The sequence below is a fragment of the Eubalaena glacialis genome, chromosome 4, assembly GCF_028564815.1.
Source record: "Eubalaena glacialis isolate mEubGla1 chromosome 4, mEubGla1.1.hap2.+ XY, whole genome shotgun sequence".
Taxonomy (NCBI): Eukaryota; Metazoa; Chordata; class Mammalia; order Artiodactyla; family Balaenidae; genus Eubalaena; species Eubalaena glacialis.
The window spans coordinates 131,812,132-131,829,004 of NC_083719.1; the positions used below are offsets into that span (position 1 = coordinate 131,812,132).

At 38.1% G+C, this 16,873-nt stretch overlaps 1 protein-coding gene across 4 annotated transcripts in view; it reads right to left on the reverse strand.

Annotated features, from left to right (window-relative positions):
* Nucleotides 1-16,873, reverse strand: part of GEMIN5 (gem nuclear organelle associated protein 5) — a 41,963-nt gene that overhangs the window by 17,069 nt on the left and 8,021 nt on the right. For all 4 annotated transcript variants that reach the window (XM_061189902.1, XM_061189901.1, XM_061189904.1 and 1 more), the window contains exons 7-15: nt 16,697-16,862; nt 15,609-15,821; nt 14,515-14,600; nt 10,630-10,712; nt 9,116-9,252; nt 7,794-7,867; nt 6,913-7,094; nt 3,035-3,174; nt 1,517-1,688 (exon numbers count right to left, since the gene is read on the reverse strand). In XM_061189902.1, coding sequence (XP_061045885.1) covers nt 1,517-1,688; nt 3,035-3,174; nt 6,913-7,094; nt 7,794-7,867; nt 9,116-9,252; nt 10,630-10,712; nt 14,515-14,600; nt 15,609-15,821; nt 16,697-16,862 — 1,253 coding nt within the window. The remainder of the gene's footprint in view (nt 1-1,516; nt 1,689-3,034; nt 3,175-6,912; nt 7,095-7,793; nt 7,868-9,115; nt 9,253-10,629; nt 10,713-14,514; nt 14,601-15,608; nt 15,822-16,696; nt 16,863-16,873) is intronic.

Here is a 16,873-nt window from a genome sequence, read left to right on the forward strand (position 1 = left end):
TTTATTTATTTTTGGCTGCATTGGGTCTTTGTTGCTGTGCACGGGCTTTCTCTAGTTGTGGCGAGCAGGGGCTACTCTTTGTTGCGGTGCATGGGCTCTTCATTGCAGTGGCTTCTCTTGTTGGGGAGCACGGGCTCTAGGTGCGCAGGGTTCAGTAGTTGTGGCATGTGGGCTCAGAAGTTGTGGCTCGCAGGCTCTAGAGCACAGGCTCAGTAGTTGTGGTATATGGACTTAGTTGCTCCACGGCATGTGGGATCTTCCCGGACCAGGGCTCGAACCCCTGTCGCCTGCATGGGCAGGTGTATTCTTAACCACTGCACTGCCAGGGAAGCCCTATAACTACATTTCATACTCTGTATTAGCTATACAGTATTTAGTCTTTGTGCCCAGCTTCTTTTGCTAGGCATAATCCTTTTTGAGATTCATCCATTTAGTTGTGTTTAAAAGTAGTTACTTGCTTTTTATTGCTGAGTAGAATTCCACTACAGGATATACCACAGTTTATTTACCAGCTGATGTACATTTTTTTTTTTTTTAGATTTGACGGAGAAGAGGCAGGGTCAAGGGCTTTTTTTTTTTTTTTTTAAATATTTATTTATTTATTTATTTATTTATGGCTGTGTTGGGTCTCCGTTTCTGTGCGAGGGCTTTCCTTAGTTGTGGCAAGTGGGGGCCACTCTTCATTGCGGTGCGCGGGCCTCTCACTATCGCGGCCTCTCCTGTTGCGGAGCACAGGCTCCAGACGCGCAGGCTCAGCAATTGTGGCTCACGGGCCCAGCCGCTCTGTGGCAAGTGGGATCTTCCCAGACCAGGGCTCCAACCCGTGTTCCCTGCATTGGCAGGCAGATTCTCAACCACTGCGCCACCAGGGAAGCCCCAGCTGATGTACATTTGGGTTGTTGTTTCCGGTTTGTGGCAATTATAGATAAAGCTATGAGCATTCTTTTATAAGTCTTTATATGGATGTATCATTTCATTTCTTCAGGTATATTTCTAGCTGTTTATATACTCTGTCTAGTTTTCTAGCTATTTCTGGTGAGTGGGCAAATCTGGTACCAGTTATTCTTTTATAGCCAGAAATGGAATTCTGTTAATTATTTCAAGTTCAGATTGTCCCAGATTTGGGTAGCCAGCCCCTTCAAGCTGGCTTCTTGTCCTTTTGATGATCTCTATTCTTTGAGCACTTCCTTCCTTTGTGGCATATGATGTTGCAGGCTCATCTTGTATTTTTCCTGTCCTAACCTGGAATTAGCCATTTCTCTAGAAGCCCTGGTCGGTCCCTTTTAATGGAGAATGATATTTAGAAAACAAGATCTGGGTGCTAGGTATACTTGTTACTATTTGGGTGTTGTCCTCAGGCCCCTCATGGCTGCTATCCTTGCTTGGGCTTCCAACCCTACCATCCTGTTGCTGCCGCCCTGCACGAATGTCTTCCTTGCTTGACTCCAGTCAACTCATTTACTGAGGAAAGGAGAAAGGGAATTAGGCAAGCTATGGGCTCCAGGTTTTGACTGACCTTGAGGAGGTCGGGAATGTTCTTGCATGGAAGTGAGCCATTTGTACACACAGAAGTCATCTGCCCCTGAGTAGATGCAGTCTGGATCCAACGGGGACCATGCGATGCAAAGCAGTCGACCTCGATGTCCTCGGAAATTGCATAGAGGCTCTTCCTGGAGAGTATCCCACACCTAAAACCAAAAGTCACACAAGAGAATAATTTCTGGTTATTCTATTGTTTTTTGGGGGGGTATACATTTTTGAAAAAAATCTTAAAAATCTGTGTACTCTTATTTCCTCTTGTGATTTGTACTTTTAGGAGTTCAGTTTCAGAAAGTGCTATTTCCTGTGGGAGGTTTATGTATTCTGGGATATAGAGGCATTCCCATGTGGATGATTTTGAGTAAGCTTTAATGGTGCCCTATGGATTTCACTGTCCTGAACCAGTATCGTATGTTAGTTTTGGGCTGGGGATTCAGATACCCTGAAGAGAATTCTAATTCAGAGCCCACACCTGCACATGCGATGGATGCTTAGGGTTCTAACTTCTCACAGGTGATTCTTCTGTCTGTGGGCAGATGATCAATTTCCTTGCTGTTTCTTGAATTACTCCAGTCTGCACTGCACAAAGGGTAGCCCGTCATGGCTCTCAGCTCTGTGCAGATAGCTCATTTACCACTCACTACTGAGACAGACATCCATCACAGATGATAGATCCCCAGTTCCTAAGGTCTCTTCTGGTTCTGATATCCGAAACTCACCCCATACCTCTGGTTTGGCATCTCATCTTTATTTTTGAGAACTTGGAGGTCTCAAAATTGGTAAATTGAGGTAAATTGAGTTACCAATTTATTATTAGAAATATTTTTTCATTATTTATAGTCACCATTCTGTGATAGAACAGAATGGGAGGAGTACTTTTTTTTTTTTTAATTAATTAATTAATTAATTTATTTAGGCTGTGCTGGGTCTTCGTTTCTGTGCGAGGGCTTTCTCTAGTTGCGGCGAGCGGGGGCCACTCTTCATTGCGGTGCACGGGCCTCTCACTATCGTGGCCTCTCTTGTTGCGGAGCACGGGCTCCAGATGTGCAGGCTCAGCAACTGTGGCGCACGGGGCTAGCTGCTCCGCGGCATATGGGATCTTCCCAGACCAGGGCTCGAACCCGTGTCCCCTGCATTGGCAGGCAGATTCTCAACCACTGCGCCACCAGGGAAGCCCCCGGGAGGAGTACTTTTCACATCAACTGTAGTCCATTAAACTGACAGTAGGTCAGAATGAAATCTTTAAAAACATCAGAATTTAGCTAGTTCCTATTAATATTTCCCCTTTCATCTAAGTAAAAAACACCCCAAACTTAGCCTGCCAAGGGCCCAGATATGTTTAATAAACTAAAATGCCCTCTAGAGCTCAGAAAAATCCCTTTCTATAGAAGATAATGGTGAGGGAAGGAGTCTGTACAAAACTGGAGGAAAAGAGGGAAGAGTTTAAGTTAGAGTACATAGTGAAGAACCCACTGAATCAAGGATGCAATAGTACCTGAGCTGTACCATCATAGGAAGCAGATATCAGCCTTCCGTCATGATGTGGGCTCCATGCCAGACTGGTAATCTTGGCTGTGTGCCCTGAGAGGGTCCGGTAGGGCTCTGTAATGGTCACTGGAGATTCAGGATTGCTCTCTGTAAGACAAGGGGATGATGTCATTTCTACCAGCAACAACAACAGAAAGACATAAAGGAGGGTATTAACATGGCAAGAGTCAAGATTTTGCCACGTGCTTTCTGTGTGATTTTCAATATTGTTTCTATGTGGGCAATGTTGTTTAGTAGTTAAGTGTGTAGGCATATCCACAGTGCTTGGCACATGGGCTTACTGCAAGAAGTGTTAGCTATCATTCTTTCTTTCTAAAAGCCATCAAAATGAAAGTAATACATTTTGGATGTGATACCAAGAACATATCACATATATGGCACTCTAGCTAAAAATGTGTGACCTGAATCTAGTCATGAGAAAATAGGAGACCAAACCAAACTGAGGGGACATCTACAAAATAACGGGCTGGTATTCTTCAAAAAAATCAAGATGAGGGACTTCCCTGGTGGTCCCGTGGTTAAGACTCCACACTTCCAATGCAGGGGGCATGGGTTCGATCCCTGGTTGGGGAACAAGGATCCCATAGGCCGCGTGGTGTGGCAAAAAAAAAAAAAAAAAAAAAAAGGCTGAGAGACTGTTCTAGATATAAAGGACAATATTGGATCAATTGACAACACTAGAATAAGCATGGCAGATCAAACTATTGTATTAAATTAACTGAAGTTTATAATGGAATTATGGTTATGTAAGGGAATAGCCTTATTCTTAAAAAATACACAAATATTAAGGGATATGGGGCATGACACATGCAACACAAACAGTTTGGAAAAATACATACATACATACACACACAGAACAAAGCAAATATGACAAAATATAAGTTGTTGAATCTGTGAAAGGGTATATGGGAGTCCTTTGTACTATTCTTGCAACTTTCCTCTAGGTCTCAATTATTTAAATATAAGAAGGTAAAAATAAAATGAAATGGATTCTGGCCATTTATTTCCTTTTTCTATTATTCAGTAGATATGAAATAAAAAACAAACTAGGGTGACAGTATTACAGTAGAAAAAGATCTGCACTGCTCTTAAGAATTAAGTTAATGCTCTTCAATAAGCGATGCTGAGAAAACTGGACAGCTACCTGTAAAAGAATGAAATTACAACATTTTCTCACACTGTATACAAAAATAAAATGGAGTAAAGACCTAAATGTAAGACCTGAAACCTTAGAACTCCTAGAAGAGAACTCTTCGACATAAATCATAGCAGTATTTTTTTTGGATCCGTCTCCTAAGGCAAAAGGAACAAAAGCAAAAATAAACAAATGGAACCTAATTAAACTTAAAAGCTTTTGCACAGCAAAGGAAACCATCGACAAAACGAAAAGACAACCTACTGAATGGGAGAAAATATTTGCAAATGACTGATAAGGGATTATTTCCAAAATACCTAAACAGCTCATAGAACTCAGTGTCAAAAAAACAAACAACCCAATTAAAAAATGGGCAGAACACCTGAATAGACATTTTTCCAAAGAAGATATGGCCAACAGGCACATGAAAAGATGCTCAGCATCACTAATCATCAGAGAAATGCAAATCAAAACCACAGTCATATCATCTCACACCTGTCAGAATGGCTATCATCAAAAAGAACACAAATAGGGACTTTCCTGGTGGCACAGTGGTTAAGAATCCGCCTGCCAATGCAGGGGACATGGGTTCGAGCCCTGGTCTGGGAAGATCCCACATGCCGCAGAGTGACTAAGCCTGTGTGCCACAACTACTGAGCCTGTGCTCTAGAGCCCGTGAGCCACAACTACTGAGCCCGTGTGCCACAACTACTGAAGCACGCGCGCCTAGAGCCTGTGCTCTGCAACAGAGAAGCCACTGCAATAAGAAGCCCATGCACCGCAACGAAGAGTAGCCCCTGCTTGCTGCAACTAGAGAAAGCCCGCGTGCAGCATCGAAGACCCAACGCAGCCAAAAAAACAAAACAAAACAAAACACAAACACAAATAACAAATGTTGGTGAGAATGTGGAGAAAAGAGAACTCTAGTACATTATTGGCGGGAATGTAACTGGTGCAGCCCCTATGGAAAACAGTATGGAGGTGCCTCAAAAAACTAAAAATAGAAGTACCATATGACCCAGCAATTCCACTCCTGGGCATATATCTGAAAAAAATGAAAACACTAATTCTAAAAGATACATGTACTCCAATGTTCATAGCAACATTATTTACAACTGCCAAGATATGGAAGCAACCTAAATGTCCATCAACAGATGAATGGATAAAGATGTGGTATATATGTACAATGGAATATTAGTCATAAGAAAGAAGGAAGTTCTGCTGTTTGCAACAACAGAGACCTAGAGGGTATTATGCTAAGTGAAATAAGTCAGACTGAGAAAGACAAATACTGTATGTTTTCACTTATATGTGGAATCTAAAAAATAAAATGAATGAATATAACAAAAAAGAAACAGACTCACAGATATAGAGAGCAAACTAGTGGTTATCAGTGGGGAGAGGGCAGAGGGGAGGGGCAAGATGGGAGTGTGGGATTAAGAGGTACAAACTTGTATATAAAATAAATAAGCAATAAGGATATATTGTATAGCACAGGGAAATATAGCCATTATTTTATAATAACTTTAAATGGATATAATCTATAAAAATACTGAATCGCTATATTGTCTACCTAAAACTTAATACGATATTGTAAATCAACTATACTTAAGTTTAAAAAAATTAAGTTTATGTCCTTTGCCAAAGTAGATATTTAATTTGGAATCAGAGGACTAGGATAAGCTTTCTAACATATCATGCTTATTAGTTACAAACTGTCTACTATTTATTATTAGAAAAATCTATGTACACTTTATTAGTTTTCCTATATTCCTTTTAACTTGAGAGTCACTGCTAGAATAAAAATTTTTTTATTACAAATAAAGATTCTCAGGAAATCACTGGAAATTAGTTCTAGAGAAATTTAAAATGTCAGCTTGAAATTTTCACTATGGTTGACAGTACATACTCTCCAGCACTTTGGAAACAGATTAGTGTCACATTATAATTTCTTCATATTAGAAAAAAAAGTAATTACATCTCCTTCACATTAAAAGAACAGGCGCCTCTGACCACTTATGGTTCTTCTGGGTGCTGAAGAAATTCAGAGAAGTTTAAGATTCATTAAGGAATACATCATGAAAATATGAAAAAGATCAACGTGCCAGGCAGGGACTAGTAGTTACTAGAACACATGCAGACTCTGCAATTAGACAATCTGGGTTTGAATCTAGGCTCTATCATATACTAGCTGTGGGACTTATGGAAGTGAGCTAACCTCTCTGAGCCTCAGTTTAATCAGGAAAATGAAGATAACAAAACCTACCTCCCAGGACTGTGAGAATTAGGTGCAGTCACACATGGAAACACTGAGGGAAGGGGATATAAACTGGCAAAATCTCTTTGGAGAGCGACAGTTTCACACAAGATGCAAAGTCATATCCCTACCCCTGGCCTGGAATAACTATAGCAATAACTATACTTTAGAAAATCTGGAGAAAACATGCAGCAAACTAATAACACTGGTTTTTACTGAGGGATGGGATTAGGGAATTTTGTCATGTTTGAAACTTTTGTTGTATTTTAAATAAGGTGAATACTAAATATTAAATACTACTTTTGCAAGCAGAAAAATAAGAAAAGTAGTATTTACTTTAATACCAAAAAGAAAGGAAAAAAGGCACAGAAATTGGAACAAGAAGTAGCGGAACACATATACCACCCCCAATATGGAACGAAACCAAAGTTACCTATGACGGTCTGCAGGTTGTGCACATAAATGACTGCATTGTTGGACCCAGAGGCCATCAGATAGCTCAGCTCTGGCTGGCTGCCATACTCATGATGCCAGCTAATAGTATTCACAAGCTTGTGATGCTGCTGGATGGTGCAGATCAGTTTCAAGTTAGGAACCTTGAATATTTCTATTGATCTGGAATAAGAAACACACCAAGACAAGAAAGATGGATGCTCAAATTACAGTCCAATGCAAACAGGTGTATCCCTCATTCCATCAGTCAAAGAAAGGTGAAATGGAATAGGATAACCCTATATAAACTGCAGAGGTTACTCTCTCACAAAGAACCAGATACAAAAAGTAGTTCTTTCAAACAGTCTTCATAAATCTCAACAATCTCCGGAAAGTTGTGTTTATCAGGCTCTTATAATAAATGGTGCAAGGGAGAAGCTAAAAGAAGAATTAATAAACCAATGGCTGAAATAGGACTATGTTACTATGACCAACATAGGAAGGGGAAAAAAAACCCTAAAAAAAAACAAAAACAAAAAGATGTTGGAAAGGGCATGGTGAAGCTAAAAAGCATTTCTGCCTAGGTTTACTTTAAAAAAAATGAAGGGAGATTTAGGCAGTTTAATTCTGGAGATGAGGATTCTGTGAAGCACACAACAGCCAAAACACAGAGTAGGCAAACATTCTCTTTGGGCTGAAAATATTTAACTTATTTTGCAGTTCTCAAAGATGCAGAGAGCTGAGTCATTTAAGGATATCCAGGATAAGTCAGAATATCAAATACAACTAGGTTTTCCCAACTAACATTACAGATGGCATTAGCTTGTGATCAAATATATGTGCAATTACAAAGTTTTTTTTTTTAGAGAAACAAACACATACCCATCTTCATTGCCAAGAGCCATGATTTTGCCATCTGCTTTCCAGCTGATCTCTGTGTGTACAGGCAATTTGTACTAGAAAGCAAAACAAACCAATCTTGACTGAAAACATTGTTCTTCTTACAAATCAGTGATGACAGTGTGGGAAAAAAAAGAAAATCCCTAGTTTAAAAATGTTCTAATTGTACAACAGCCATTCTTATAAATAATCTACATAATTCGCCAAAGAGTTACTAAGAGAAGTATCTGAAATACGATTTCCTAAATGAGATAAAAAAGAGAGGCCAGTAAATACTAAATGTCTGCAGTGTCTAACCTTGTGAAATGAACTTAATTAAAATGATTTTTATCCCACAATAAGACATGAAACATATCCATTGGCTTTGATAACATGGGGGTGGTCGCCTTTTTAATAGAAGTCATACACACTACCCTTTTTTCTTCCTATCTCTTCTGTTTCTTTTCCAGAATCGTTTTTTTTTTTTTTCTAACTTTTTTTGGTGTTCCCCAAAGCTTCCTGGGCCCTCTTCTTTTCTTACTTGTCTCTTTAGATCACCTCATACATACCCGCAGCTTCTTTAGCTACCATTCATGTGAAGGGACTCCAAATTTCTATTTCCAACCCAAACTCCTTACATGAGCCTCTGATCCATACATTTAACTGTCACAAAACTAAAAGTTTGTTAAGAATAGGAATTTTGTCTCTTTTATTCATTGTTGAATGTTAATGTTCAGATAACATTTAAGACATGAAGGAATACAGTCAACAAAAATAATTCAATTTATGATTAAATGTTATTTTTATGCTAGCCATACAAAATAATGAGCAACAGTAAAAAATGCTCATTTGAAAGAGTAAGGAAATCTCAACATTTATGGTTTCATTTAAAAAGACAGTTCTGGCATACAGATACATTGATAGGATGGTAAAGAAAAGTGGCTAAGTGTGGAAATCTCAGTCAAGGATATAAGGAAATTATTTGTATTATTTTTGCAACTTTTGTGTAAATCTGTAATTATTTCACTAAAAAATTAAAAACAAAATGACAATTCTGTCTTGAGCAAAATACCTTATAGCCGCACTTGAATACCATATTAAAAAAATATTTTTACGAACACCTCACTCTGGAGAAAGTGGCTGGCGTGAAAAGGCTGCTTTATATTCAAGATCGGAAAGTTTATAATAAATCACCATTGCAATTGAGAGAAGCTTGAAATCTGCCTGAGCATAATGGATACCTCTTATAATGGCATTTATCATGCAAGATGAGAAGCCAAGAAGATAGAGAGATCATGAGAAGACTTTAGACCACAAGAACTCACTTTGATTGAATTGGTGTCCCTGATGAGTTTGTTGATGTCAAAGGCCTCTCCACTAAGCTTCCAGGGGTTGTGTTGTAAGACAATCCCTTCCCCTCCACAGCTGTATAGAGTGAGGGAAGGTCTGTCCCCTTCTCCTCCTATATGAGATAAGAAAAGAAAGCTTATCAGTTTTGTATTTCACCAACTTAACTATTTGTTGCTATAGTATGACCATATCATACTATGAGATGTTTTAAAAGAATTACATTAATATATTGGAATAAAGTCACTGTTCTTTGCATCTGAACACAGTTGTTGGGGGCAGAAGTAAACAGGGTGTATTAATTCTACATTAATATTTATAATACAACATATTTGCTTTAAACATTCTTCTGCCACTCAAAATAGTAGGGGTGCCAAAGCTGGGATCAGAAAACATGTTTTCAAAGTTTTGGGGAATTTACCTTCTCTTACCGAAACAAGTACTCTTTGGGCATTTAAATATATGGAGCTGCAGGACTTGCTATGACTAAGTGTAAGAAGCTGTACTCAAAGCAATGATTTCTTTGGTGTTACAGCAATCATCATGTTGATTTTTAAGAAGCAAACAGTGGTTCTGGTGGGTTTCTGTAAGGGCAAGTTTTATTTTCACCGCTGCTAGAACTATGCTTGGCACAAATCAAGGATCAACATTTGTTGAATGAATGAATGAATGAACTACCACTGCAATGCTGCTTGAGTTCTGATGATTTACACTGTAAACGTTTACATTATTATGGAAATTTACAGATGTTCCATTATAGATGGTGAAGAAAAGATTACCAAAGACTTTTGCTGAACACACTCGTTTTTAAAATTCTGCAAGACCTACCACTGTAGGCATAAGAAAGAGAAAGATAAGGCTGAGGGGCTAGAAAAGGAAAAGGGTCAGAATACAGTCAAAGGCAACAAGAGATCATTGAGAAATTCTAAGTTTGCTTTAACTGTAGGTGAAAACAGATGATCATTAACACTATAATTCTTTTTTTAAAAAAATTTTGTTTTTTTAATAAATTGCTTATCTTACTTTATTTATTTTTTTGGCCAAACTGCACAGCTTGCGGTATCTTAGTTCTTGGACCAGGGAATGAACCTGGGCCCTTGGCAGTAAGAGCACGGAGTCCTAACCACTGGACCTCCAGGGAATTCCCAACATTATAATTCTGATAAAATTAAAAGGTGATAGCAAATTTTAGTGAAAATCATTAGACTAGGTATCAGGACCCAGCATGAGATAACTATATTCACAATGAAAAAATTCAGCTCAAAGAGACCAAATATGCTTTAGTTTGGAGTTTGGAGAGGCTTATTCTGGGTGAATGCTTTCTAATTTATCACCTGTTATAACTGCCCTCATGGACCCCTGGGGACATAGCAGCTTGCTTAAGTAATCACTGCACTAGAATATTTATGACTCTTTCCAGGTTGCATATCCTAGGATTAAGTTGAAAGAAAGAGAATACTCTCACGTTTGTTACAGAATGACTCACACTTACCGAGTGTCATGGAGGGTACTGGTGGCCCCCAGGCTAAAGAGTATACAGTCTTCTTGTGATATGTGCTAGAAATCTGTGGAGGTCTGGGGGGAAGGGGGATTACAAACAGAAAGACTTAAAACAAAAAGATATAGTGGAAAACAGACCATCTTTTTCAAAAAGTTGCCTGTTATATAAACTTAGTTGCTGATATTAAAGAAAAATAATTTAACAGTACCCTTCTCCAAATAACTGACTGTAAACAAGCAAACACTTAAATAATATACCATGTAATGATAGCTACTAACAAAATAATTAAGTCCCAAACATACTTCACCCAGTAAAAAAATGTTATTAACCTCCCCAACTGGCCAGCTTGGGATCATTTTTCCCATCTCTGTCAAATATTCTAATATTACTGTAGTTATATACCAGTGTAAAGGCTATCACAACTAGAGAAAAACAGGACAAGACAGAAAATGCAAACTGTTAAGCCCAGAACTAAGGTTACTGCTAAGCATATATTATCACCATGCAAATGTATCCACCTTATAGTCAAGTAAAAGACTAGAAGTCATTTTTGGCTTACCCTGTCGTTAACATCACATTCTTAAACTAAGACAAGATTTTATTTCATTTTATTTTTTTGGCCGTGCCTTGCGGCTTTCGGGATCTTGGTTCCCAACCAGGGATCGAACCCGTGTCCCCTGAGGTGGAAGCTCGGAGTCCTAACCACTGGACCGCCAGGGAATTCCCAAGATTTTAGAGTAGATAGATTTTAAAGTTTTTTTTTCCTGGATTAATATTTTTATTCTTCACAAACATTCATTTCTTCCATCTTTTCTACCTAATAATGCATTTATTTATTTAATTAAAAATTTTAAAATTTGTTTTACAGTTTTTAAAGGTTACTTTCCATTTAATTATTACAAAATACTGGCTATATTCCCCATGTTGTACAGTACATCCTTGAGCCTATCTTACACCCAATAGTTTGTACCTCCCACTCCCCCACCCCTAGAGTCCACCCCACCCCAACCACTAGTTTGTTCTCTGTATCTGTGAGTCTGCTTCTTTTTTGTTATATTCACTTGTTTGTTGTATTTTTTAGATTCCACATGTAAGTGATAGCATACACTATTTGTCTTTCTCTGTCTGACTTATTTCACTTCACATAATGCCCTCCACATCAATCCATGTTGCTTCAAATGGCAAAATTTCATTATTTTTTATGGCTGAGTAGTTATTCCATTGTGTGTGTGTGTGTGTGTGTGTGTATACACAACTTTTTTGTCCTTTCATCTGTTGATAGACACTTAGGTTGCTTCCATATCTAGGCAGTTGTAAATAATGCTGCTGTGAACACTGGGGTGCATGTATCTTTTCGAATTAGTGTTTTTGGTTTTTTTTGGATATATACCCAGGAGTGAAATTGCTGGATCATATGGTAGTTCTTTTTGAGTTTTTGATTTTTTTTTTTTTTTAAGAAACATTGCTCTTCAGGGTATTTTTGAAGGTCGCTGTGGTGATTAATGATGTGTGATGTGTCAGGACAGGGCAGTGCGGTTATTACCTTTAACATATACTGTATTCTTTGTATGATTTTAGAATTCCAGGATTCTAGAACCTATGACTGAACTAACTTAGCTATTGACTTCTTTATTTCCATGTATCTGATACATTTATCATTATCACTCTAGACAATGAACCAATTTTTCTTTGGCTGAAAGAAGTAGAATAAGCATTTCTGGCTGAATACTAACAATATATCTATAGCAACATCCTTCCTCCTACTACATACCTTTGCTGGTATCAGTTTGGATATTCAGCTTATAATAACCAAACGATAGTAATTTACTAGAATTAGTCAGCAGTTTTGTGATGACACAAACCTATTTAAATTGATACATAGTTTTATTAAATACTTCTTTGAAATAGTGTAGCCTTTTTAAAAAAAAGTTAGAAATGAAGAAAAATAGTTAACGCGTATTCAGTTATACATAAGTACCTAAAAAACTGGCATATAAAAAGGTTAGCTGCACAGTATAATGAATGATTCTCACTTAGATGCAAATGATCTTTAAGCAAACTTTTTCTGTAAAGGGCCAGATAGTCAGTGCTTCAGGCTTTGTGAAACATGCAATTTCTGTCACAACTCGTCCACTCTGCTGTGGTAGCATAAAAGCAGCCTCAGACAAGAGGTAAAAAAAATGAGTGTGGGGCTTCCCAGGTGGCGCAGTGGTTAAGAATCCTCCTGCCAAGGCAGGGGACACGGGTTTGAGCCCTGGTCCAGGAAGATCCCACATGCCGTGGAACAACTAAGCCCGTGCGCCACAACTACTGAGCCTGCACTCTAGAGCCCGCGAGCTGCAACTACGGAGTCCGTGTGCCACAGCTACTGAAGCCTGTGTGCCTAGAGCCCGTGCTCCGCAACAAGAGAAGCCACCACAATGAGAAGCCCGCGCACCGCAATGAAGAGTAGCCCCCGCTCGCCGCAACTTGAGAAAGCCCATGCGCAGCAACAAAGACCCAACGCAGCCAAAAAAAAAAAAAAAAGAGCGTGGCTGGGCTCCAATAAAACTTCACTTATGGACAGAGAAATCTGAATTTTATTTACTTTTCATACATTGTGAAATAGTCTTTTGATTCTTTTTCATTTATTTCAAAAGATAAAACTATTCTTAACTCATGGGCCATAATTCTCTAATCCCTGGCCTAGAACAGTGCTGTCCAATAAAGTAGCCCTTAGCCAAATATGGCCCTTGAGCACTGGAAATATGGCTCATGCAACTAAGAACTCAATTTCTAACTTTATTTATTTTTAATTACTTTAAGGATAAATAGCCACACATGGCCAGTGGCTACCAAACTGAACAGTGCAGGTCTGGAATCTAATCAAGCATCTAGACTAGCTGTGCCCAGTAGATTTATACTGTGAGCCACATCTGCAACTCAAAGCTTTCTAGTAGCCAAGTTAACAGAAGTAAAAGAAACAAGTGAAATTCAATTTTAAGAATGTATTTTATTTAGCTCAGTATATAAAAAGTATTATCTTTTAAAATATAATGAAAATAAATAATTACTGAGGCATTTTACATTCTTTTCTGGGGACTAAGCCTTTGAACTCTCGAGTATGTTTTACACTCAGCACATCTCAGTAGCCACCTGTGACTAAAGACTACTGTAATGGACAGTGCAGCTCTTTTATAGGAAATGCAGGGAATACAAGGAATATAGGGAATACAGGGAATAGTGAAATGAGTTACAAGTCACCACAAAGAATTAACAAGTCCACAATGCAGAATATGCTACAAAACAACTTATCTGGAATCTTCAAATTGAAAAGGCAATGTTATGGAAAGAAGTGGGGGATTATTCTAGAGTAAGAGACTAAAAAGACATAACAAAATACAATGTGTGATCCCTGATTGAAAAAGTTTGAAAAAAAAAACCACTAGGGAAAACGTTTTTGGCTCAAATGAGGAAATTTGTATATACACTGGATATTAGCTCATATTATGGATTACTGTTAATTTTTAAGTGTAGACAAATAAAGCAAGTATGGCAAAATGTTAACAACTGGTAAATCAAGATGGAAGGTACAGAGATGTTCTTTGTTCTCGGCTTTTAACATTCTTCAGTGCCTGAAAACTTTTGTAAAAAAATGTTGAGGGAAAACAAAAGCAAATGGTTTATTTTAGTGGTTCCCACAGGTCAGATGGGCTGAAGCACCATGACCTGAAAAAAATCTTTTAAATAAAATTCTGAGTTCTAAGCCTAGTCTCAGTGTCAGAATCTTAAAGATGCTTCCCAGGCCTATTATGATATACATCCAGGTTTATGAACTCAAAATTAACTCACTGACAATTTGGTCAATGGGCTAAATAGGAATCATCTATTTCTTACTTGTTGGAGTAGGTGTCATACAATCCCACTTTTCCATCATCAGTTCCAAAAGCTAAGCAGCCTTCCTTGGTTGGGTGCCAGCACAGCTACAAAAAAATGAGGAAAGGGGCAGTGTTAAGGGAATCCTTAGGTTATACTTCAGGTGTTCAGTTGGAAAACTTTCTTGTTCTTTCTGTCTTCTAATTTTAAAAGTAACAAATTCTCATTATTTAAAAGAGAGAAACAAAGAAGTATTAAAAACAAAGTAAAAGTCACCTGTAATCTCACCATCCAAAACACCCCATTGCCAATTCTGTATCTTTCTAGACATTTTTTGTGGATGAACTTTATATATAATTGAAAAAACAAAATAGGTTCAAACATTTAAATGATGTGCATGATACATTGTTGAGTGGGGAATAAAAGATTCCAGAACAATTTAGAAAATATGATTCTATTCATCATTAACAAAGCTTGGAAAGATACATCACAAACTGTCAACAGTGGTTCTCTGGATGATGGAAGTGGGAGAATGGAGTCAAGGGTGGGGTAGGAAACATTTTTTGCTTCCTACACTTCTGTACTATGGTTTTCGTTTTGAACCACAAACCTTTATTGCTTTTAGACTAAATAGCCACAACAAAAAGATATCACTTTGAAGAAAAACAAAAAAATTATACATATTGTTTTATAATCTGCATTCCATGTTTTATAATTTGCCTTTTTCATGAATCATTAACATCTTCCCACATCAAAGAAAGATCTACATTATCACTTTTAATAGTTTAATACTATTCCCCATGTGGTTATATTATAATTTAATGTATCTCCTATGAATGCACATCCAGGTTATTTCTAATTTCTTACTATTAGAAAATAGTGTGACTCGAACAAAACCTTAATTTTACAAACAAAGCCAAATTTCTGAATTAGGAGGTATGTAACGGGTTTGGTCAGAGAGAGTCCTTCTGCTGTTCCACTTTCAAATTGCATCGAAAATACCCTTGAAGAAGTCTGAATTCCCAACAGAGTTCATTTATATGAATAGGTATTCTCTAAAAGAGAATTAGTTATTTGAAAAAAGTTCATGGCAAGCTCAAAGAAAGCATCCTTACCGCTGTAACCTTGGACTTGACACCCTGCCAAAAAATTTTCACATCATAGTTGTTCTTTATGGAGAATGTATTCCATATACGGATCATGCCATCACCAGCGCCTATTGCCAAACAGCCTGTGTCTACAGGAGAGAAAGCCAGACTGTAGGCAAACCCACCAAGGGAAGGCAGGGTCCAGCAGCACTCCAGGGTGGCCATGTCCCAACATTTTACCTGAAAAGATTAAGGGTTAGGGTCTTTATAAAGAAGGTCCGAGAAACAGGAAAAACAATCAACACTTCAAATAGGATGGGCTCAGAGTACATCAGGATAATGTAACTTAACTATTCCAGTAGGAATGAGAAAAAAAAAAATCAGTTATAAATTGTAGAGCTCAGAGGGATCTTAGAATACATTTATTCCCTAAGATGCCAAGTGAATTGAAAGCACAATAAACTAGAACCCAGGCTTCCTATTTCCCAGAGTTCAGCGGCCTTTCCACTCTACTGTATCACTGTATTACAGCATTGGTAATTTTCTCATTTGGCAAACTCAAAAAAAAAAAAAAAGGATAAAGGTGGCCTCAGGACAGTGGAAGAACCAGAATCGTTATCTTCAAAGGCAAAATATGTTATCATAGCCAGTGGAAAAGGACTGCTAAGTTTTTAATTGTCACTTGTTTAACAGTGACTTGGAAGAAAACGGTCTGTCAAACAAGCCTAGCTTATTGTAAAACAGAAAGGTGTCTCAAGTAAAGACAATTGTCTCTTACAGAGACTGTGCCGAGAGCAGACGGCTGTGCTACCTGAACCATAGACAAGGGTACTTGAAAGCTAAGGCTTGATGATCTCACACAGCCTTCCATGGACACACCTACTCTTCCTTGTTGTACCTGCTTTAACAAAAAGGCACCTTGTGGTTCCTCAGCTTTCCCCTGCTTTTCTGCTGCTAATGTATTTAATGCTAATCAGTAACAGTAACTCTGAAATTGGAACGTGGGGGCAAGGTGAGGTGTGAGAAATGATGTATGGTTTGAAAAAGCCCTCTAATCCCATGCAAGTCCTCAATCACTGCTGTACAGTGCTGAATGCAAAATAAGCTGTTCTTACATCTCTGTCCATCGATGTGGAAAGCAGCAGCTGTTTGTCATCTTCAGTTTGTAAAGGACATAAATTAAACACAATTCTTGAATGATTCTGCCCTTCTGATGAAGCACTAAAGAGGGTATATTTCCGTCTCCAAGACTGAGTGAGATCCCATAGTAGCAGTTCACCTCTGTGAAGGAA